Source organism: Lagopus leucura, unplaced genomic scaffold (genome assembly GCF_019238085.1).
Source record: "Lagopus leucura isolate 7727_CA_CO unplaced genomic scaffold, USGS_WTPT01 Super-Scaffold_100021, whole genome shotgun sequence".
In the NCBI taxonomy this organism is placed as follows: Eukaryota; Metazoa; Chordata; class Aves; order Galliformes; family Phasianidae; genus Lagopus; species Lagopus leucura.
The window spans coordinates 2,718,457-2,740,984 of record NW_024962274.1 but is presented as its reverse complement, the minus strand read 5'-3'; the positions used below and the strand labels follow the sequence as shown (position 1 = coordinate 2,740,984).

The window sequence follows — 22,528 nt, the reverse complement described above, 5'->3', positions numbered from 1 at the left end:
AAATACATGAAAAGCTCCAGGGCTCCTGAAATTGGTTGGATGTGATATCACTGACTTTTCAGTGCCCCTGGAGATGGTCTTGAAGAGAATTCCAGTACAGTGCTCTACAAAAGTTTATTTAATTTGAACTTTGCACTTCCATCCAAGGCTGAAGATTCGTGTTTGAAATATTAATGGTAGTGCCTGAAGGCAGAGGGGTCCTCACAGGCAGGTGGTGTTTCAGCCCAGATACAGCTTCAGCAGCTGTAGGCTGGCATCCTGATTTAGTGTCTGTCTCTTTGTCCTAGTGAATCTTGAATAGTGTATTAAATTTTCATTGAGGGACCAAATTTGTCAGATGAATAATTCATTTCAATTCAAATCCATATGCAGAAAGCTCTTTCAGTTGGTATTTTCGTTATATCAGTTCTACAGAAAGTCTGTCACTCTTCACATAGTGGACAATTCTCTGAGAAAATTTCATCTAACTCTTTTGTTGTTAGTTAGAGAACTAAAACTGTGTTCTCTGCTGGATTTCATTGTGGCTTGTTTCCTGTTTTAGCATATTCAAAGTGAATGGTGATTGGTATTGTAAAATTGTCACAGTATGGAGTGGCCAGCAGTGTAGCAGTGTGAGAAAACCCAGTCTTCAGCTTACTTGTAGTCTGAGACTTATTACTGATGGTCTTACAGACCCTTAGATTCTTCTCTTCTTGCAAAAAAATAATTATATCCACTTGACTTTCTTAAATTACAAAATGTTGAATACATTGTCTGCAATTCACTCTTTTTTCCCATATTTGGATAGTGTCTTCTGTGTAGAAATTACTTAGAATAGGCAATGTTAAGGTCACCTTTGTCAGTGGGAAACTGATTGACTGAAAATCTCCTAAACTCTGACTTTAAATGGCCCGCAAAGTTGCTGCTGCATAATTACCAGTTAGCAACAGCTTTTAATTACAAACATTGTGAACAATGTGTAAGCAGGTGAGTTCAGAGATGGAGGTATGAAAGCATATTACCTTGAGATGGAAAATAGTTCTTTAAGTTGGTGTTGGAGACATTGTAATGGTATGTTCTCTCCTCTTCCCACACCCCATTTCCTGCTATGCATTATGTCCATTCTCTGACAGGTGCTATGTTTGCATTTGCAGATTTTAAACCCCTTTTATGTGTTCCAAGCCTTCACTCTTACCCTGTGGTTGAGCCAAGGCTACATTGAATACTCAGTGGCAATCATAGTCCTGTCAGTCATTTCTGTTGGCCTAACCGTGTACGACCTCAGACAGGTGAGTGCCATGCAATCTGCCAACTAGAATCATGAAATTGTTTGAGTTGGAAGAGACCCTTAAAGGCCATCTATTATAACCACCCTACAATGAACAGAACCCCATCCAGCCTGACCCTGAACATCTCCAGGAATTGGGCATCCACCATCTCTCTCGGAAACCTGTTCCATTGCCTCACCACCCCTGTTGTAAAAAACTTCCCACACCATGCTGTTAGTCACTTCACTGTGGATGTGATAAGCAGCTCTTTCTGTGCTCTTTCTGGTTATTTTCTATTACTCTGTATTTTGATGCACTACTGTAGATTTATTACAATAGAAGAGTTAAAAGGTTCAGTCCCAGTAGTCTTGAGCTTCTCAAGAATTAAAGAGGACTGAAGTCTTGACACATGGGATTCATAAGAATGAAATGGCCAGTACCAGTGAGTCTGGTTCCCACCATAATTTAATAGTATTCTCCTGGAGAAGCTGGCAGCCCATGGCTTGGACAGGTACACATTTTTGCTGAGTGAAAACCTGGATGGATGGCTGAGCCCAGATAGTAGTGGTGAATGGAGTTGGATCCAGCTGGCAAGCAGACACTACTGGCTTTCCCCAGAGGTTGTCTGATTGATGATCAGTATGAGGGAATTGAGTGCACACTCAGTAGGTTTGGAGACGACAGCAAGTTGGGGGTAAGTGTTGATCTACCTTAGGCGAGGAAGGCCCTACAGAGGGATCTGGACAGGCTGACTCAGTGGACTGAAGCCAGTGGGATAAAGTTCAACAAGACCATGTGTCAGGTCCTGTACTTTGATCACAACAACCACATGCATCTCTACAGCCTTGGGGCAGAGTGGCTGGAAAGCTGCATAGAGCAAAAGCATCTGGGAGTTGCAGATAACAGCTAGCTGAACATGAGCCAGCAGTGTGCCCAGGTGGCCAAGAAGGCCAATGGCATTCTGGCTTGTATCAGAATCTCTACAGCCAGCCAAAGCAAGGAGGTGATTTTCCCTCTGTACAGTACATTCAGTGCTGTGCTCACATGGCACTCCACACAGCCCTCTGCCAAGGGCATGATTTTATTTGCCTTCTTCCAGCCTCACACTGCTCTCAGAGAACTCCTTGTGAATAGCTGGGGCTCCTACCAGTGCAGGTGTATTGGCCGTGAACCCTGTATTTTTAATCCCTAGCTAAATCTGTATGTGTTATGTAGAGTAAATAGAACTCCTGTGTTGAATGAGCACTCACATAGCTGTAAGAGCACCTGTATCCTTAAAGGGAAAGTGCTGTGCTCTTGTGTAGCAGAGCACCAGGTATGGCGTGTTCAGCTTTTTTTTGCAAGGCTGGTTTTACTGTGTGACTGGTAACTTTGACAGGAAAAATTACATTAGGAAGAATGCTTGGGGCCTCCGAATATTCTTCAAATTGGTTTGACATCCTCATAAAAACTAATGAAATCCACTCTTCGGTTAACATTTTTCCAGTGGCAACTTTCTAAATCAAGATTGTGCTTTCTCTCTAGGAGCCTTGCAATGATAGTTGACTTCATCATTATCTCAGGGTATGCAATAGCCTGAATTAGGTTGCAAAAAAATAGAAAAAGTCTTGATCCAGCATCCTGACCACTAAGAGGGTGTGAAAACTCCCCTGGATGACTCGGTGGAACTCAGTTTCTCTGATATTAGCTTGGTCACTGGCTTGTAACATGCTGCTCAGCTTGAATGTTGGTGTTTCAACATTGCAATCTCTTTCCCACCAACAGCAGTCTACCAAGCTGCATGACCTTGTTGAGGAGCACAACAAAGTCCAGGTTACAGTCTGCACAAAGAATGAAGGTGAGTCATCTCTGTCTCGTTTTCCTCACTAGCCTGTGTAATTAACTGCTGTGTTGAAATGTATCTGGAATTGCACAGCTCCTGTTGATTTCCACAGCCAAAACGTGCTGTGGTGAGAGTGGGGTGGAGGGAGGTGAGCGGGGCAGGGCAGCAAGAGGAGTGAGCTAAGACCTGTGCAGTGCAGTAATGATGCATCTGTGTCATCGTCATCAGTATCTGCAGCATCTGTAATGAAACAGGTGAACCTACTAATTTGTGTTAAGGGCTGGAAACAGCTTGGAAAACTCAATTTCCCAAACAAGCAATCAGATAACAACTCTGGTCTCCAGAGATCTGTTTCGTTGCTCTGCTATAAACTACTTTCACAATCTTGTAAAGTAGCTTGTGAGCAAGTTTTCAGGAGTCTAGATGTATGTTTAACTGACGTATGCACTTCCTTGTCCATAGAATAGGAAATATAGCTATTTTTGCCTCCCAAAGACATTGAGACGTGCAGTCACTGGGATGGTGGGGGATGGAAGGCCTTGGTCAGCATTTTATGGACACTAAGCCAATAAAACTGCGGACAGCCACTTGGAGGCAAATGCTTAGGGAAGGGCCAAACTTTTCACTATTGTTTTTAGGCCAATATTATTTCTAAGAGGCACTGGCTTTAGATCAGGCAGTGGAGAAATTTAGTGATGCTACATGTGCCTGAAACTTGTTTTTTTATGGCTTGGAACTTATGCACAAGTTAAGTTCATTTTCACATTTTTCTACAGGTTTCAAAGAACTGGAGTCTCGTTACTTAGTCCCAGGAGATGTTTTTCTTCTAGATGGAAAAAAGCTCTCTCTCCCATGTGATGCTGTCCTGATTGATGGAAGTTGCATTGTGAATGAAGGGATGCTCACAGGTACTGCCTTGGAGTTAGGAATGCTAACGCCCTGTTCAGGTTCTCTGCCAGGGAGATGTCTCTATCTGTTTTGACAGCAAATTTTTTACTGTTTATTTAGAATAGTTTGCAGCAGGAGGTGGGAGAACTGTGGCTTGAATAATTCACAGTTATCTTGGGCTTTTGAACATTACCATTGTATAATACACATTTCAAATCCACATGAGAACCAAGTAGGATTAATATACTGTCAGGAGTAGAAAGTGCAAATATTCAAATTCATTGAATATGGTTTTTTTTTAGTTTTTGGATTCTAATCTTGCAACAGCTCAGCTCAAGCAGGTGGTGTATGAGCAGGGGGGTCAGTGCCATGGCTAACATTGAGCCACTACAAGGTATGAAATTGGGTCAGGGCAAAATTTGACCCATGCCCACTGACAGAAAATGCTCAGAGAAGCCATCTGATATGCTCTGAAATGAAAACTGCAGTGGCTGTCACCATAAATCCACATCTGTAAGGACATAAGCTAGTTAATTAGTCAGGCAAGCTTAAGCACCAAAAGGGCACTGTCATTATTTAACACACACGCAGTCTGATAAGACCTTTAGATCTCTTTTAAATAAAGCACATGCTGCTCTTCTCAGGTGAGAGCATTCCAGTTACGAAAACCCTGTTGCCTCTCACGGAGAGCCTGGAGCCCTGGAAAGCCCACAGCATGGAGGACTACCGGAGACACGTCCTCTTCTGCGGGACTGAAGTTATTCAGGCAAAGTCATCTGGCAGAGGGCCGGCGCGGGCTGTGGTGCTGCAAACTGGTACGTCTATCCCTAAACTGGTAAGAAAATGGCAAAAGTGGCCTCCAAAGAGGCTTCTCATTTCTCACAGAGCTCTCTTACTGCCTCACTCTTTGGTCATCTCCACAAACCTGAGGGTCATATCTTCACACAGGGTTCAACACTGCTAAAGGTGACTTGGTGAGATCCATCCTCTACCCCAAACCTCTGAACTTCCAGCTCTACCGAGATGCCTTCAAGTTCATTGTAGGCCTCTCTGCCATTGGCGTGTTGGGATTGATATACACCGTTTGTGTCTTCACATACCACAAAGTAAGTACAGGGCATGCCTCCAGGTTTCAGGCCAACTCCAAGATGTCAGTTGTCCGTAGTCATTAGAATATTATCCAATCCTGTAATCCAGTCTTCTGATGCCAGGAGTGAGGTGCTGGGGGCTGAACCAGGATGAATAAATCCATCGTTCCTGTGGTCAGAGCTTAGGTGCATTGCTCCACATCAGGACGATCAGTTTCCAGAGTAACAGGCATTTCCCACCCCACCAACCTGTTGTTCTGGCTCTTTGCAGAAGCCAGTGGCAGACGTCGTGGCCATGGCCCTCCTCCTCCTCACTGTGGCTGTGCCTCCCGCCATCCCTGCTGCCCTGACCACAGGCATCGTCTATGCTCAAAGGAGGCTGAAGAAAAAGAAGATTTTCTGCATCACTCCACAGAGGATTAATATCTGCGGGCAAATCAACCTGGTCTGCTTTGACAAAGTAAGACACTTCCTGGGGCAGTGACAGATGCTGGAGGCTGCTGGGTACATGGTGGTTATTTTATGTTTTTACTTTTCTATTTTATTTTTTATTTAATTTATTTCCATTCCATCTCCTCTAATCCACTCCCAGGATAACATCCTCTACAGGTGCCTGTGGGGCAGGGTGGCAATGCAGGCAGGAGGCTTTCTTTGCTCTGCCCATAAAGGAGCTCTGGGGTCTCACAGGGGAAGGGGTGAGCAGGATAACAGGTATTTATCTCAATTTAGACAGGCACGCTGACAGAAGATGGACTGGACCTGTGGGGCATCCTCCCTTCTGAGGGAAGCCGGTAAGGAAAGATTTCCTGCAGTGATAACTCTTCCCCAGTGTGGATGTACTGGCCCAAATTCAGGTTATCAGGGCTGGTATTCCTGCTCAGCTCATTTCCCCTCAAGGAAATAGGCTGGCCATCGTAGCTGTCAGCGTGGCTGCTAATTCAAAGCAAACACACAGCCCAGAAGCCAGCAGCAGTGGGAGTGCTTTTAATTACTCTATGGGGATTTAGAGAATATGCACAGAGCTTTTCAATTATGTCATTCACAGCGTAGTTCAATAAATATTCCTAATCTATTCAATAAACCTTTCATCCTTTAAGTGTTAGGATAATGCTCCCTCTGTTGAAATTAAGAGTTGCCAGCTTCAGTGCCTGTCAAATCTCACCTATCTTCTGTAAACATTGCAAAAATCCATGAAAGCACAGATCAGACCTGCTGAGCCTAGGCGTCCTTACAGACAGCCTCCCACCCGTGGCAGGTTCCATCTCAAATTCAAGCCCAAGGAGCAATGAAAGCATCAAGAGATATCCAGTATGTAAATATTAAACTTGACTACATCCAGAATTATGCAATTTAATTCATATTATTAGAATACTACAACAGACTTCAGCTTTGCAGCACAGCTTTCTTGTTACACCAACTCAAAATCTCAGTCTTTTGTAGTGGCCAATGCAAAGCACACACCCCATACCTACTCCCAGATTTCATTAGTTGCTGTTAATGTATCAGATACCTCAACACCACAGAGATAATCATGCCGTAATGAATGAAAGGATGAATTGATTACAGGAGGAGAAAAATCACATTCCCAATGCTTTCTCAAAGGACAGAAAGAATATTGCTATCTGATGCAAATAAATGAGAAGAGATTAATAAATGTCAGCTGATAAAATATTCCTCCAGCAGTACCAATCCATTGGCATACAGCATGCTCTCTTCTTGGCACCCACCCAGCACCCCAGGGGTTCAGGCTAAACGTGGGCATGCTGGGTGGGCTGGGAGCCCACAAATAGCAAGTGGCAGTGATTCCACTCAGATAGCCTTGCAGGCAGTGTCTGCTCATGTGAGCAGCAGGACAAAACTGAACTGATATATCAGGATAAATTCATGTAATAAAATACTGTGAAGTGTCAGAACAGAAAGATCTCTTTGCTGACGAGCCCAGTCTACACCCAGCTGGGAAGTAGTGCTGGTGGCTTGCCAGAACACAAGGAGGAGTTATCACTGGCTGTGTTGATCTCATTAGTGCATTTACATAATTATTCTTTCTTATATATTCACATTCTTAAGCACATAAGACTAGCTGTCAGCTAATCTGAACACAGCGAGGCAATGACAGTAAAGAAATTTCATTCCACTTGCAAAATATCCTATTGTATGCTTAATAAGATACGAGTGTTTGTTGGTTTTATGTTGTTTAACATTTTTATGGTGTCTCTCAAGTATTAATTAATTAATAAGCCAATTATGACCAGCCTGAGAACAAGGTATAATTTGCTGGAAACAGAACAGACTCTGATGGCTCAGAGGGATGACAGGTCCTGGGATGCACTGCTCCTTTTAACAGAGCTGCGAGCTGTCACGCTGCTCGCTTCCAGATTCATTGCACTGTGCTTCTTTCAGTAACAGGGGATGCTTGCGGTGATCAAAGGTAAATAAATCTATTTAAATTTCTCCTTAACATGCCAGCCTAAATGGTAATGCGCTGTGTTCTGGTCTGGCAGGCAGAGCTTGTCAACTAGCCAGTTTCTTAGAAGGAAAAATGTGAGAAAACTCTGAGAAATGGTGCAGTAACAGAGCCTTGCCCCAGCCCAACCCCAGTGCTCTCTCTGTCCTGGAGGGGTCACGCATCAAGGCTTTCAACAGTAATACATCAGGGCATGCATCTTTAACAGCATGCCTCCAAGTAACTCAATAGGAGTCAAACTTATCCATTTTTAAAACCAAAGTGAGGGACAAGTAACTGGTGTCTGGAAATGTGGATGGAGCTCTACCAGTGGAAGCAGAGGTTCTTCTGGGATATATTGCTCAGATTCCTGGAGATCTCAGCTGCAAGTTTCATTTCTCACAGTGTCTTCTCTGCTCTAATATTAACAGCAGCTGTCAAGCAGTACTCCAGTGCCCATGCTAGCTCCTCTGAGTGTCTTACCTTTCCAATTGCTTTGCATCAAGTTAAACTATATACTTAATAATTCTGGGAGACTTCTTGGCCACCTGAGTGCTGATGAGTAGGACAGTGTATTGCTTGATGTAACTGGGCTCAGCACTACTGAATGCAGCAAAGCAGTATATGTACACACTAGTTGAGGACTTCTCTTCACCCCTCTCGCAAGCAGTCCCTCTAACTCTCTGCTTCTTATCAGCTTTCAGAAAATCCACAAGTTTCCATCCAGCAGTCCTCTGCCATGGGGACCGGTGTGTGGAGCCATGGCAAGCTGCCACTCCCTGGTGGTTCTGGATAAAAAGATTCAAGGAGACCCACTGGACCTGAAAATGTTTGAGGGCACACACTGGGTAATGTGACTCATGTCTTCTGCACCCTTCAAAGCACAGCCCCGGGGCTTATTTAAGGTCAAGCCCAAATATATATCTCTAGGGATGTGTGCAGGCATGTTTCTGTGCCCACATGCTGAGGGCTGTTTTCTCTGATGAGCAAAGGGATGTATCCCAATGGAGAAGCCTTGGGCTGGATGAACAGCAGATCTGAGAGCTTGGAAGGGGACAAGGGGCTGAGCCCATGGCACATCTGTGGGGATGGGGAATGTTGTGCTGGTGGGAGCAGGACGGGAGGATGCACCAGAAGGAAAGTAGTGATTCTTCTTGCAAATGCAGCCTGTAAGAACTCTGGGATCACTGCAGTCAACTGCCACATCATCCCTTTCTTCTTCAGCCTTTTGCTCGAGAGAGTTGAGTCAATAAATAAAACAGATGGTAGCTTTGCAGCAGCACTGCGGGAAGGCACCAGGCTGGTGTTTGCTGCTGTGGAAGGATAGGCAGAAGAGAAGCTGCACAACAGCAGAAGGAGGATGATGACAGCGAATGAGCCTTGGCAGCATGTGAAGTAGTAGAGCTGGAGGGCTAAAGCATCCTACACCCAAACTCTCCACCCTGCTCCTGCATAAAGTCTTTTGAAGCTGGAGATAGAAAGATAAATCCAGTTAGATAGGGACTATTTCTCTTTCTTGACGTTGTATGGCATTAGATTGATGTGGAACTTGAAGTTAGAGAAACAACAAAATTTGACACAGGTTTTTTACTCTCATCAAGTCAAAAGATGGAGGGCTCTGTTGACTTCTATTAAGGACAAGACTGCAGGGAGGCTGTCAGCTGTGATGGCTAGAAAAACCCCAAGATTGTAACAAAACACTGCTGTAGCTGTGTGCCAACAGCAAGGGGGAAATTCTCCCATATGCTGCTGCCTCTGCTTTTAACAGTCAGGTATGACATCAGAAAAACAAAAACAAAAAAAAAAGCACCATCAGAATTAATGCTTTTCCCTGTACAGGAGATAGAAGAGTCCAGCACAGCTCGGAACACAGCTGGTGCTATTGCTGCCTGCATCGTTAGACCGGGGCCGAATGCCAGCAGTGTGAGTCTGGCTCTTTCTGGGGATGAATATGCTGTGCTTTCAACTTGCAGCTTGTGAAGATTCTTGCACATGCACTGTTAGTTTGCTGGGTTATAGGCTGCAAAGTGCCCTTCCCTCAGTCTTGGTCTTATGTTGCACCTTCCCTGCAAACAAACCTCTTGGGAACTTAGACCACAAAAGCTGGATGAGTGGTCTAAATGAAAACCAGTGCAAAGAAATCTTGCAAACTGGATAAAAGTCTAAAGCAGGAATGCACCTGCAAGAAGATGCACTATAAGGTCAGGACACAACAGACAGGAGTGTGGACAGTAAGTCCAGCTGGTAATGGTTGTGTAGAGCCACTGATAGGTTTACCAGCCTCAACCCAAAGCAGAGTTGGTAGCTTCCTTCCCCCTCTCAAAAGGCGGCAGCTCTGCATTTTGATGGTTGAAAATTGTTATGTTTCCAGCCCAAATGCTGAGCCAGCCAGCTTCTTCCCAGAGAAAGGAGATTGATTTCTGTTAGCAGCACCAGGAAGATGGTGCTGTGGCAACAAGGAAATCAATCTTGTTTCTTACATTGCTCTGTTCCCTTGGCAATGTCACTGTAACATCAATTTTCAGTTCCCCTGTCTGTAACTCCAGGAATATTGCATTAGGATGTAATTGCTAAGAAAAAGCCTGGGACAAAGCCTGAAAAATTGAATACTGAGGAAAGCACTGCAGTTCCCAGGAAGTATGCTAGGAAGTCACTGTTTTTGAAACTGTGACTCCTACACTTATCAACACTGATCTGATAACATAGTCAAAAAACACTGAAATATTCTCCTATCAATAATAAATCTCCTAAGCCAGAAAGGCTCAGATGAGCTGAAGCTCAGGATGGATTTACTTTGTGTAATCCATGAATCAAATCCCTAAGCAACATCTCTCTTTCCTGACCTCTCCCAGGCTCCCGTGGAAGGAATTGCAATCCTACATCAATTCCCATTTTCCTCTGGGCTGCAGAGGATGTCTGTTGTTTCGCAGAAGATCGGAGAGGAGCAGTACGACCTGTACATGAAAGGAGCACCAGAGACAGTGTCCAGCTTTTGCAGACAAGAAACCGGTATAGATGTGGGGGAGGGCAGCTTTCTAGCATTTATTAGAACTTAATCCAAAGCAGACCTTGAACTGTAATCCTAAAAGATTTGCAGCACTCGCTCTGCAACTGCATGTATACGATTCCTCCTACAAACAAGTCTTAGCCTTGTGCAGAAGTGTCATTAGTTAAAAGCACAAATAAGCCTTCATTGCTTGTGTGTATGTTAGGATGCACGTAGCCCAGCAGGGAGAGATGCACAGCCTGTGGTTTGGCCACTATACATCACTTAGCTGATGTGCATCAGCTGAAGATACAGCTTGTAAATAACGTTGATATGTCGAATACTCAGGGTAGGTGTGGGGTGGTGGTAATTGCATGTGTCACAGCCACTCTGTTGTGCTGCATGAGTTCTTAAATTTTCTGTTAATTTATTGACCTGTAAATTCAGTATTTATTTACTGACCCAGCTTACATAGGCTTTAAATCTCAGCAATGGGTAACTTGCTGTGGACATACAAATTACTGTTATTAAGGATAATTGCTATTAACACTCAAGCCAAGGCTTCTGTCCTCTCTCTGCAAGTAAACATCAGCTTTTCTTTTGTGTGTAAGAGCAATATAATAGGCCTGTTCTCAAATTTGCCTGCAAACTTGAAACCCAGGTCGTATTCACTGAGCATTTTGGAAGGATGCCAGCTGTGCAGGAGCAGTGGTCTGTGTCTCTGTGGTTTGCTATTTGAGATGGCAGCGAGCTGAGAACAGGTGAAAATAGTTTTGAGGGACAATGGAAAGATTCAGTTTAAAGACCTAATGACACAAACTGCCAAACAATTCCATGTCAGTAAGAAAAATATCTTTTAAGAAGTTGTTCCACTTTCTCAGGTTTCTAAATGGTTCCTCTCATTCAGTCTTGATTGTTTCTCTATTGATTACAGCTTAATAAATAATAGGGTTCCACACTGTAAAGCTATGATGTCAGTATGTAGTGATTACAAAATACTGTGAAGTGAAAAGGAACCCTTTGTTTTAGAGTCACTGGAACAATCAAAATTGAAAATTCAGGATATTGGGAGAATTTTCTCACTAAGGCATAAACATAAAAGCAACTTTCTGAGCATTACTCAGCACGTACACAGAAAAGATCAGGCCAGAGCTATGGAAACACTCATTTGTTCTCTGCTTAGTAATGCACTGTGCATACCTGCACCTTAACATGAATTTTAAAAGTATGAAATAGACTCATGGATCAGTCAGTTGCACAGCCATTGTACAAACCAACTGGCCTGTATGAGAGGGCACAGTACTGAAAGTCTATTGAAAGGCTATAAAGCGTGTCACAGGACAGACTTTAACCTCAGAGGAGCAATCAGCAAGGATGGAACATTCTAACTACATAACTTTCTATCCTGTAAACAGTCCCATCTGATTTCTTGGAGGAGCTTAAGACATACACAAGCCAAGGCTTCAGAGTCATCGCCCTGGCTCATAAAGTGTTGAGCCTCCCAGAGGATGTAGATGTGGGTGACCTAGAGAGGTAAGCAGTGCTGAATGGCTGTGAGCACCACTGTCACTTCTCTTCCTGATGGTTTGGCCTGGCCCAGCTCAGCCCAGCCCTTCCCATTCTCTCCTGCCCGAGGATGTGCATGGGGAAACTGAACCCCATCACGCCTTCCTCTCAGCAGATGCTGATTATGCTGTTAATTGCCTTGCAATTAACTACTGCTCTTGCAAGGCTCACCGAGCTGAATCTTTCAAGCTGGTAATTGTGCTTCAAAAGGGTGGATTAGGACTGAGATAGAAAGCTATGCTGAATGGGGGTTTCAGCCAGCCTGAGCCTGCCACTCTCTGCATTCACCTTGGCTGTGCAGGTCCTTCTAGGAGACAGCATAGCAAGGACAGGCAGCTGAAATGTGGACACTTGTTGAGCAGTGCAAGCTCATGCCAGTTGTGCTTCATGTTAGAGTGAACATGTTTCTAGCTGAGCACGCCTTTCCCAGCAATACAACCACTGGAGAGCCTTGTTCCTGGGAAGCACAACCATGTTTCTTTCCTTCTCCCAAGAGAGGAGGTGGAGTCTGGGCTGGAGTTTCTGGGCCTTCTGGTGATGGAGAACCGCCTGAAACCAGAGACAAAACCTGTGCTGCGAGAGCTGGCTGCTGCCCGCATCAGGAGCATCATGGTCACAGGTGAACCCCCCGCAGCCATGGCAGATGGGAGCAGCTCGCTCCTACAGCAGCCCCATGATGGAGGGAGGACTCAGGGAGCCAATCTCTGTGGTACCATTGGCAGGGGACAACCTTCAGACAGCAGTCACGGTGGCCAGGACTGCGCATATGATTCATGAGGACAGCAAAGTCATCATCGTTGAAGCCAGTGAACCAGAGGGCTCTGCTCCAGCTTCCATTGCCTGGCGGCTGGCAGAAGGCAGCAAAACAAGTGCAGCTGCTCCCAACGTGAGCACAGCCAAGGGAAGGCTGTTGGGTGCCAGGGTGAATTAGCAAAGCATTGATGTCTAATAACTGTTTTTTAGGTTTGGGCTCTCACTACAGATTTTGAAGCACTCAGAGGAGCATCGGGTGGGTTCCTATCTAGCCAGGGTATACAGAGTGAATCATCCATCTACAAGGAAGAGATAACTAATATAGAGGCTTTTTACTCAGGACTGCATGTATAACTGGCAATGCACTGCAGATCTCATGCTTGATGTGTACCTAATTAATGCATTTAGAAATACTTGTCTGCGAGAATGTTTGCTGGACCAAACTTTAGTGCCTAAATGAGCCAGCTATGCCTAACAGGTATCAGTGACACATGAGAACAAAGCTAGAAAATCCAGTATTGCCAGGCCTGAAGTCCCAGGAAAGGATGCTTCATGCCTGTCTCTCTCATGGGAGGCTGAAATGTGGTGTGGTCCACAGCAGAGATGGATGTAAAGTAGAAGGGAACATTCTGCCCAGTGTCAGGCACGCTGCCCTGGCTGAGAGCTGGTGGCACCACCATGGCTGCCTGTCAGCTCCAGAGATGGGCCTGTCCTGGGGACAAGGCTCCAAGGTGTCACGATCTTCTGTCTGAGGATAAATGCTGTCTTGTTTCTAGGAGGTGTGTGCCCATGCCCAGGAAAAGATTACCTTGGAAGGAGAAGGCTGCCACTACCATTTTGCAATGAATGGGAAGTCCTACCAGGTTCTTGTAAAGCACTTCTACAGCTTGCTGCCAAAAGTAAGTGCAGAGGAAACAAAGCACTTGCTCACTGCCCCTGCTTTATGTAAATGACAGCATTGTTCCAGCTGGGGAAAGGTGTCAGTACCTGTCAGTACCTGAAGTGCTGTCATTTCTGACAACTCAGAAGCCTCTCAGCACAGTTCGTGGTTAGACCGAGCAGCTTGCTGTCAGCATCTGAGAGACTTCAGGTGACCAGGGTGGCTGAGGTGTGCAAAGACCATGCCATGGTGGAATGACTCTGTGGTCACCTCCTCTACTTCGATTTAATTAAAAACAGCAGCCCAATTCCCACCTACTAATGCCAGAACTAGCAGTGTCTCCTGCTCAGCAGTGGCAGAAGGAGCATGAAATATCTGCATTTAGCAGCCTTCAGCTCCTGTCAACCTCTCACAAAATAGCTGCTGCTGGGAGAGAGATTTCTCTGAACAGAATTTCATGTTGGAAAAACCTTGATGTGAGCAGCATTATTGCCACAGTCACCAGCAGCACCATCTGTGCTGCAACAGGGAATGTCATGGGACACCTTACTGCTCCAAGGCTGTACATGGTGATGCTGGTCTGCCACAGAAAGGCAAGACAGAAGTCAGAGCAGAATGAAGTTGACTTTAGGTGAAATCTGATCCTAAGGGCAATTAAATTACTGTCAGGGCTGGGAGACAGCATTAGAGGTTTGTGCCATCAGGGATCCTGACCTTGCCTCCACAGGGCATGAACACCCACCTCAAAGCTGCTCCTTTCTCTGTCCTGCAGATTCTTCTGAATGCAACTGTCTTTGCTAGGATGTCTCCTGGCCAAAAATCCAGCCTTGTTGAAGAGCTTCAAAAACTCAAGTAAGGTTCTGTTCCCTTTCTTCTTGAACCCAAGCAAAGAAAGATGCATGTAGCTCCATCCAACCCTCCTTGCACCTGCTGTGGCTGCACTGAAGGCTCTGTGAAATGGAGCTGAGCTAAAATCACAGACAGACTCCAAAATACAATGACCATCCTTCCCCCCAAATTTTCACTCCTTTCATCACTGTTCTCCTTCCTTTCTCTCCACCAGTTACTACGTGGGTATGTGTGGCGATGGAGCCAATGACTGTGGGGTACGTAGGAGCAAATCTCCCTCCTTCATATCACTCCTTTCAACCTATAGGGTAAAGAGGCGAGATATTTCTTGGCACTCCACTTCACAAGCATTTCCCAAGCTAGCACATATGTGTGCTCAGTCAGAATGCTGTTAAACATTACCTATGTGCATCTTTCCCCTAGAAATAAGAACAGGTACACTACTTACATATTTGTTCAAATGCAAATTTGAGGACCTTAATGCTCAAAATCATTATTACGTTGTCTATTACATTGCTACAATAAATGTGTTACCATAATATCATTTTGTAACAGCATTAGCTGGTTTGGTGTAAGCCATCCATAACCTGTTCCTTAGTGCTAGGCCAGAGGGGAAAGGGCTGGCTCACATGGACCTCATAAGAAATAAAAGAAATATGATCAAGAGATGAAAAGGAGCGGAACAAGGAGAACATGCTGATTTAAGTAGTTTGGCAGTTGTTCAACAGGAGAGGTATGCACAAACCCCAACAGGCTTTGTGGGAGACAGAGAAGGGTAGTTCAGAGAACTGTAAATAGGCACAGTGGGATTAAATGAACAAAAGAAATATTTAAGCTCTAGAGGAGGAAAGATATCTGAAAAATGAGATCAGCTGGGCCACAGAATAAGGAAACATCAATGACAAAGCACACTTGAAAACATGTGAAGCACCACTAAATGCAGTGGGAAGGGTGGATGTGTGCCTCTCCAGCTTCCCGCTCCTGTGGGTTTCAGGCTTTGAAGGTGGCCCACGCTGGGATATCGCTGTCTGAGCAGGAGGCATCGGTGGCTTCACCTTTCACCTCGCAGATCCCCAACATCCAGTGTGTGCCAGAGCTGATCAGGTTGGTTGGCTGCTGCCCTGCGTTGGGCTCAGGACAATGCCTGCACCAAGTTCAGTGCATGGGGTCACGAGTGTGAGATGCACAGCAGTGCACAGGGATCCTGGGGAGCTTGGCAAAGGAAACAAGTTGTTTGTGTTTGTTTATGGCCAGCTGCACATATATACATATATTTATGTATAGCTGTGTACACGCTACCCTCAAATATGCTGATAAATCAAACTTAATTTCTCAGTAACAACATAAAATCCATAAATTCCAGAGTGTTGCACATAGGGACTGATAATTTTGGAACAGGTAGGACAAGAGGGAACGGCTTCAAGGTGTGCCAGGGGAGGTTTAGGTTGGATAATAGAAAAAAATTCTCAGAAAGAGTGGCTGGGCATTGGCACAGGCTGCCCAGGGAGATGGTGGGGTCACCGTTTCTGGAGCTGTGACACTGAGGGCACGGTCAGTGGGCATGCTGGGATGGGTTGGGGTCAGACTAGATGATCTTAGTCGTCTTTTCCAACCTTAGTGATTCTATGACTGCAGGTACAGAAGTACAGTTCCGTGAAAAGGCAGGTATAATGGTTAACACAGAACAGATTTGCTTGTCAGTACCTACAAATTTCATATCCAAGTGCTGTATGTAGTCATTGAACAGCCAGGAATAATGCCATTTAGCCAAATGTATGCAAAGACGATTTTGTGTGGCAGTGCACTTGATTCCCAGAACTGCTGAGCAAATCTGCAAAGAAAAAACAACAGCAGCTTAAGCCAGGTATTAAAATCATAGCAGCAGAATAAACATGAGGAAACAAAACATTGCAGATGAGGGGTAGCTAAGTGGCTCTGCAGTATCTTAAGGCCAAAATACATCTATGGAATTTAAACTATCTTCCATTCTTCTCTAAGAGTCTTAACCAAAGGATTTACTCTGCTTAGAAGCAGTAGCAACCTGCAGCACTGCAACATCAGGATGGCACACCTCCTGCTGTGGTAAGGGGGCAGTTTCAGCTTTGTTTTGTGTTTTGAGCAGGGAAGGTCGAGCTGCTTTGGTGGCTTCCTTTGCTGTGGTTAAATATCTGACCCTGTATGGCCTGATACAGTTTGTTGGCACTGCTCTGCTGTTCTGGGTAAGTGTATAATGCCCACCTTGCACTGGCAAGCTGTGCTCATGTGGGGTTTTGTCTTTAGTTGTATTACTCAATAGGGACAAAACAGCATATGCACCCTCAAGGAATCACAAACAAGTGAAAAGTTGGATAACCTATTAAATGATTATTCAGCTAAGCATTTCAGTTAATATCAGGATAGTTGAATCAAATGACAATGACATAACCTTGCTTTTGCAGCCATTAATTTGGGTGCACCAGCCATGTCTGTGTCCCCATGACTCACATAAGTTTAAAGTTGGGCATAATGTGGAACTCCAGCCATGCCTGCCATTACTGGGGGCTACAAGTGACCTGATTTGAGTGCTCTACAAGGAATGGTGTCTGCTGGGATAAAGGTGGAAAAACATTCACCTGCTACTGGGTCACTCATAAGCATTTTGAGTTGCAACAGGCTGGGTGGCACTCAGCTAGGCTCACTCTGCACCTATGGGTGCACCCAGATGCTGCTGCTCTGAGATAGTATGGGGCAGTATTTTGTAACCCCACAGATGTTGGTAGTCAGGTGGTGCCTTCTTTGTTTTTATTTCAGCAGCTGCAAATCTTTGGGAATTACCAGTATTTGATGCAAGATGTGGTCATTACTCTCCTGGTCTGCCTAACAAGTAAGCAGCGTGGTAAAGCCCCTGTGTTTGTTTGAAAGCATGAGTGTAAATAGCCAACTTCATTTCTCAGCAAATATTAAAGCAAGGAGCCAAGTTCTGCCATCAGTAACTGTAACCACTGGTGGCAGAGCAATCCCTTGGCCACTGACTACAAATCTCTCTGCTTTCTCTCCAGTGAGTCTGACTGAAGCCTACCCAAAGCTAGCACCCTATCGCCCTCCTGGCCAGCTCATCTCCCCCCCTTTGCTGCTTTCTATTGTCCTCAACGTGTGCTTTACCATAGCCATGCAGACCTGTGGCTTCCTCCTAGTGAAGCAGCAGCCCTGGTATGTAGCGCTGGCCAGCTGGAGGTGAGTCCCTCTCCTTGCCAGGACCCCCAGAACACAGCTCTAGTTATGGGGTACACTGCAGCTGTCAGCAAGACCAGACCAGCACATGAATGTGCCACAAAGCCAGAGTTTCTGGAGCAATGTGCAAGGAACTGGGCCTTCTCCTCACTGCTGTACATTGAGTATTGCTGTCGCTGCCTAGCTGGGGGCTGAGATGTGGCACACGGCAATAGTTAAGCAGCTTTCTAAGAAATATATGGTAACATGTTAGAAAGCACAATGATAACAGCATAAAAACAAAGTCCTAGGCTGTAGCAAGTGAGGAGCAGTTCAAATGTGGCAGCTGTGGGCATGGAAACAAAACAAAGAACCTCCTTACCTTTAGAAGGCCTCAGGTAGGCAGGGTTCTCCAGCAAGATCTACTTGCCTTTGCTGCCAACCCTTAAATGAGGTTTGGGAAGGGGTGCATCCTGGCTCCATCTCTTCTGGCCACTCAGGTACATTGCATGCACCTGAGCTCCTTGGGTTGGCCCTGCCTTCCCACCAGGTGCTCAATCACTGCTTCAAGCTGTGACTTTCAGCTACGTATACGTATACATGATATCTATTTACTGTGTTTTTTATTGCTGCCAGTGATATCTGGTTGCTGCGGGTAGGAAAGGAGAAAGGGTTGTTGTTGCAGCTCACTCTTGCAGAAGGCAGGAACAAGATGATGATTGTTACTTTGCAGACACTGTTCACTCAGGAACCACACCTTGCTCCCCACTGGCCCAGGGGAAAACAGTACCAGCAGCAGTGCCCAGAGCACTGTCCTCAGCTATGAAGACACAACGTTGTGGCCGCTGTCCTCCATCAACTGCATCATTGTGGCCTTTGTCTTTTCCAAGGGAAAGCCCTTCCGCAAGCCCATCTACACCAATTGTGAGTAGAGCTGGAACACATGTGCTCTGTACACTCCCTTTCTGCCCCAAAATCTTCCTGGCAGAAGAGAAGGCAAAGAACGATGTAGCTTTTTCTGTACCCACACCAGTGACTGGCACGTGATGTAATTGTTGTGTATGTGCTCCTGCTTCCCTCCTTAAAGAATCTCAGTGAACACTGCCTAAGTTAGTTTCCCTCTAGCAAAAAGGAGCAGCAGAGCTGAAAAAGAAAACTGTGTTTTGGAAAAGAGATGCTTTTCAGAAGATGATGTACTGCACTTAGTGCAGAACTGTGTATTACTGAGAACACAGTGTGCAAGGATCAGATGTATTTGTTTCAAAATCCACACATGAAATAGAGTTCCTCTGAGATTCAGTTTTACCTTGCCTGACTTCCATTCCGAGAGATGAGAGAGAAAAGCCTGTAATAATAATATCACTGTTAAAATCCTCTCACAATAACCTTTCCTTCTCTATTTGAGATTTGCAGAGATGATTTACCTCTACCACCCTCCAGCTGACTTATAGCTCCTTTGCAATTGCAGCTTTTTACTCACGGATGAGAGAGCAGGATCTTGCTTAACCTTGGCAGAGCTGATTTCGCTAGTTTTTTTTGGCAATAGGCTGGTCCCAAACTCATTTCACAGAGCCCTGATCACCTGCAGGAGAGAGGGGACGTCAGAAGGAATCTGCTCTGCAATACCAAATCACCTGGGTGAGAAAAGCAGTATAGGTAGGGAGGTTTGCAACAGACCGCTAGGGAATAGCTCAGCTAGGTTTCAATCCCATAGGTCTTCTAGGCACAGCACCCCCTCAAACAAATAACACTACAAAAGTACAGGCTAGCAGCAATACAGCACTAGTGTTTGGGACTGCCATGAGTGTATCTGAAGAGTCCACCCACCAAAGCCCCTTTCCCAGGGCCACCCATGCTCTTGTTTCTCCAGATGTATTTTCAGCCATTCTGACCCTCCAGCTCGCCATCTGCCTCTTCCTCTTCCTTGCTGACATGGATGCTGTGTACAGTGGCATGCAGGTAAGTGAAGACAAAGACAGAACATGCATTTATTTTTTGTTTTGCTGGATCTTTACCTATGCACACAGCACAAGCTACAGGTATGGCCACACTGGAAATGAACTCACTGGTTTGACGTTGCCTGGGCATCTCTTTCAAATTTCTGTATCATCCATTCAACAAGGGCTTGATTGATGAGGCAGCCCTCCCCTCCAGACTGCAATGGGCAGAAGAAAAAGTGCTTTGTTTCTTGCTGAGCTGTTCTTCCTAACAAAAAAACACAACAGCACAGAATGTGGGTTTGCATGTAGGAGGCTGCAGCTCTCTGGAATATTTGAGCTCTGAATGCTGATCTGCTGGTGTCTGTCTCAGGGTCAGTGGTGATGTGAAGCAGCTACATGCCATGGGGAATCTGGCATCAGCCCCTCCAAATCTCTGTGACAAGGAATTACTGTCACTGCCTACGGAATTCTCCATGCTTGCCATCGAGAAAGTATTAGTCAGCCTCTCCAGTCATTAGGAACAGATGCAAATCTTGGCAGGGCACTCAAACTTAATTGCTGCTCCTGTCTTTTCCAACAGTTTCTTTGCACTCCTGTGATCTGGAGAGTTTATGTCCTACTGATGCTCCTGGTCACCTTCTGTGTATCTTTTTTTACAGAGGTGAGTGCATTCATTTACTCTCTGTTCCCAGTAGTGAGCGGCATCTGTTCAGGACTTTCTTCCTCTGTTAGCAGCCACGTTCTTCCTGCAGATGCACAAACATGCTTTTTTTCATTTTTTCTCCTTTTTCCTTATTAGTCACTGTGTGTCAATCAAATCTACGTGATAGAGCACCTGATAGAAATGACTTAGCCCACATGTCTTAAGCTTGTAGAGTGTGAGCACTGTCATGCAGCTGACACAAATGATGCTTTGTGGGTCAGAGATGACTGTGCCACCCTGGGTGGGAGCATGGAGTTGCATCCTGTGGCAGGTATTTTTGCCTGCAAGGCAGCAAGCATGCAGTGTCCTTCACCACAAGAGGAAAATGCAATACCTGTACTGAAAAAGGATTGCCGTGGCTCACACAGCTATCGGGCTGGCACATGTCAGAGGGGCTGGCTTTGGTCTCCTCCCACTAATGCTGTGCTGTGTCACTCTGCAGGATGTTCTCCTGCAGAACAAGCACCTCTGGATGCTGATTAAAACCTGCGTTGGGTATCAGTCCAAAAGCCAGTACCGAAAGTGGCAGCAGATGCTGCAGAGGGATCCGAACTGGCCTCCTGTGAATACCAAGGACTTTGCAGCAAGAAGCACAGCTGAGGTTTACATTAACCCCAGCTATGAGCACAGGGACTAGGCGAGAGCCTGCAGCTGGGCACAGGGCTGCCTTGTCCCCGCTGACCGGTCCTGTTTGCATCGCTCCACAAGCACCGGGCTTGGATTCCTGTGCTCTCTGAACAAACCCCTCCATTCAGAGGCAAGCTAGCTGTGTCCTGGAATAGAGGCGAGGATTATTCTTTCTCTTGCTGCTAAAATAACAGCTTTGACTCTGCTCCATGGCAACAGTAGCTCTTCAGCATTGCCAGCACCTCCTACAAAGGCTCAACAACACTGAGCACAGCGAAGCTATGACTGCTGCTGCTCCAGCACTTAGACACTGCTCCACTAAACCCTGTCACTGCACCCATGGGGCTTGATGACCCAATTAGTGACCTAACCTTGACTGCATCAAGGAGCACAAGAGCAACTGCAAAATCCTGCATTAAATGAAACTTCAGCTTCCAAGCAAAATTCCACTTACAAGGCAATTCTGGTTTTCTTCCATTCTGGAATGAATTTCAAATGTGGGAGGGTGCACATGCTGTCCTTACTTCACCCTCCCTTGCCAGTTTTTGCAGACACAATGTGCTGAGCACAGGGAAAATTTCAGCTCAAGCACTGCAGCAGGCTGGAGCTGGGCTGGGATATGCACCCAGGGAATGAATAGCTGCCTCTTTACCCAAATTTAGTTCTCTCTTGGGTGCCACGTGGCACTGCTGCTCTCAGGGCACACTGGGTGGAAAGTTGCACAGAGCTGCTTGTTTTATCCAAGTCACGCCAAGAAGCAGTGGTTAATGTGCACCGCTGCTCTTCAGTTGCATCGTTCAGGAAGCTGAGCCAGGCTGGGCTTGTTCTCATCTTCATATTAATCAGACACTTCCTAAGTTTAGTCTTGAAAGATCTTCTGACTACATTTACAGGAAAATAGAACAGGGCTTCCAGGTTCTGTTACCAAGAGCCCAGTTTTATTTTAATACATTTTCTATGTTAAAAAAACAAACAAACAAACAAAAACAAACAAACAAAACAACCAACAATATTATTTCATTGTATTAACTACAAAATATGACTAGAAGGCTTGGCTTTGTTATTTCAAACACTGGAACAACCATTGTTTAAAAAAAGCTTCTGGTCCAGTTATATACATGGTGAGAGCAGACAAAAATAGCAAGCTGCTTACTGACAGCTCTTGCTCCCCTCTCTTATTTCTCCAGAATGCTGCACGTGGTGAAGGCACAGTTAGATTTCATTTCTTATATGCAACCTGCAAAAAAATACAGTTCCAAACATGCAAGCTGAACACTCTCCATGAAGAATCATAAATCACACTTCCACTCAAAACCTTTCTCCTAGGATGAGTTGCATGCCAGCTTTGTGCTCAGAGACAGTGAGACTTTGTAGGCATGGAGATGTTATGCAGCTCAACCTCCAGGTGTGGGACGTGGGCTGTGCTATCCTGCTGGCTGGGAGAAGACTTGTGCTGGAACAAGGGTCTGTCATGCTGGTCACTGCAATGGGCCCAGCTCCAGGCACAAAGACTGCCCTGAGATGCCCAGAGGCTTTTCTTTATAATC

At 45.4% G+C, this 22,528-nt stretch overlaps 1 protein-coding gene and 1 long non-coding RNA gene across 6 annotated transcripts in view; one reads left to right on the top strand and one right to left on the bottom strand.

Moving 5' to 3' along the window:
* LOC122183927 (probable cation-transporting ATPase 13A5) overlaps positions 1-20,991 on the top strand; it is a 27,360-nt gene extending 6,369 nt beyond the window's left edge. Inside the window, exons 7-30 of the mRNA XM_042878406.1 lie at positions 1,134-1,268; positions 3,012-3,084; positions 3,846-3,977; positions 4,602-4,772; positions 4,906-5,063; positions 5,317-5,505; positions 5,775-5,836; positions 8,186-8,336; positions 9,328-9,411; positions 10,341-10,497; positions 11,890-12,007; positions 12,535-12,659; positions 12,763-12,926; positions 13,570-13,692; positions 14,446-14,525; positions 14,737-14,779; positions 15,517-15,626; positions 16,645-16,741; positions 17,313-17,385; positions 17,561-17,735; positions 18,445-18,635; positions 19,582-19,670; positions 20,232-20,312; positions 20,797-20,991. Of these exons, the coding sequence (XP_042734340.1) occupies positions 1,134-1,268; positions 3,012-3,084; positions 3,846-3,977; positions 4,602-4,772; positions 4,906-5,063; positions 5,317-5,505; positions 5,775-5,836; positions 8,186-8,336; positions 9,328-9,411; positions 10,341-10,497; positions 11,890-12,007; positions 12,535-12,659; positions 12,763-12,926; positions 13,570-13,692; positions 14,446-14,525; positions 14,737-14,779; positions 15,517-15,626; positions 16,645-16,741; positions 17,313-17,385; positions 17,561-17,735; positions 18,445-18,635; positions 19,582-19,670; positions 20,232-20,312; positions 20,797-20,991 (2,976 nt within the window). The remainder of the gene's footprint in view (positions 1-1,133; positions 1,269-3,011; positions 3,085-3,845; positions 3,978-4,601; positions 4,773-4,905; positions 5,064-5,316; positions 5,506-5,774; positions 5,837-8,185; positions 8,337-9,327; positions 9,412-10,340; positions 10,498-11,889; positions 12,008-12,534; positions 12,660-12,762; positions 12,927-13,569; positions 13,693-14,445; positions 14,526-14,736; positions 14,780-15,516; positions 15,627-16,644; positions 16,742-17,312; positions 17,386-17,560; positions 17,736-18,444; positions 18,636-19,581; positions 19,671-20,231; positions 20,313-20,796) is intronic.
* LOC122183929 lies at positions 12,392-22,528 on the bottom strand. 5 transcript variants are annotated; one of them, XR_006180426.1, is made up of 6 exons: positions 19,778-22,528; positions 19,539-19,650; positions 19,136-19,293; positions 18,094-19,056; positions 16,227-16,353; positions 14,972-15,734 (listed from the first exon to the last, which is right to left on the bottom strand). It is a non-coding gene; the product is annotated as an uncharacterized LOC122183929 (long non-coding RNA). The 5 variants fall into 5 exon arrangements; XR_006180425.1 differs by lacking the exon at positions 19,539-19,650 and having other exon boundaries at positions 18,094-18,692; positions 19,018-19,056; XR_006180427.1 differs by lacking the exons at positions 14,972-15,734; positions 19,539-19,650 and adding an exon at positions 12,392-12,589 and having other exon boundaries at positions 16,231-16,353.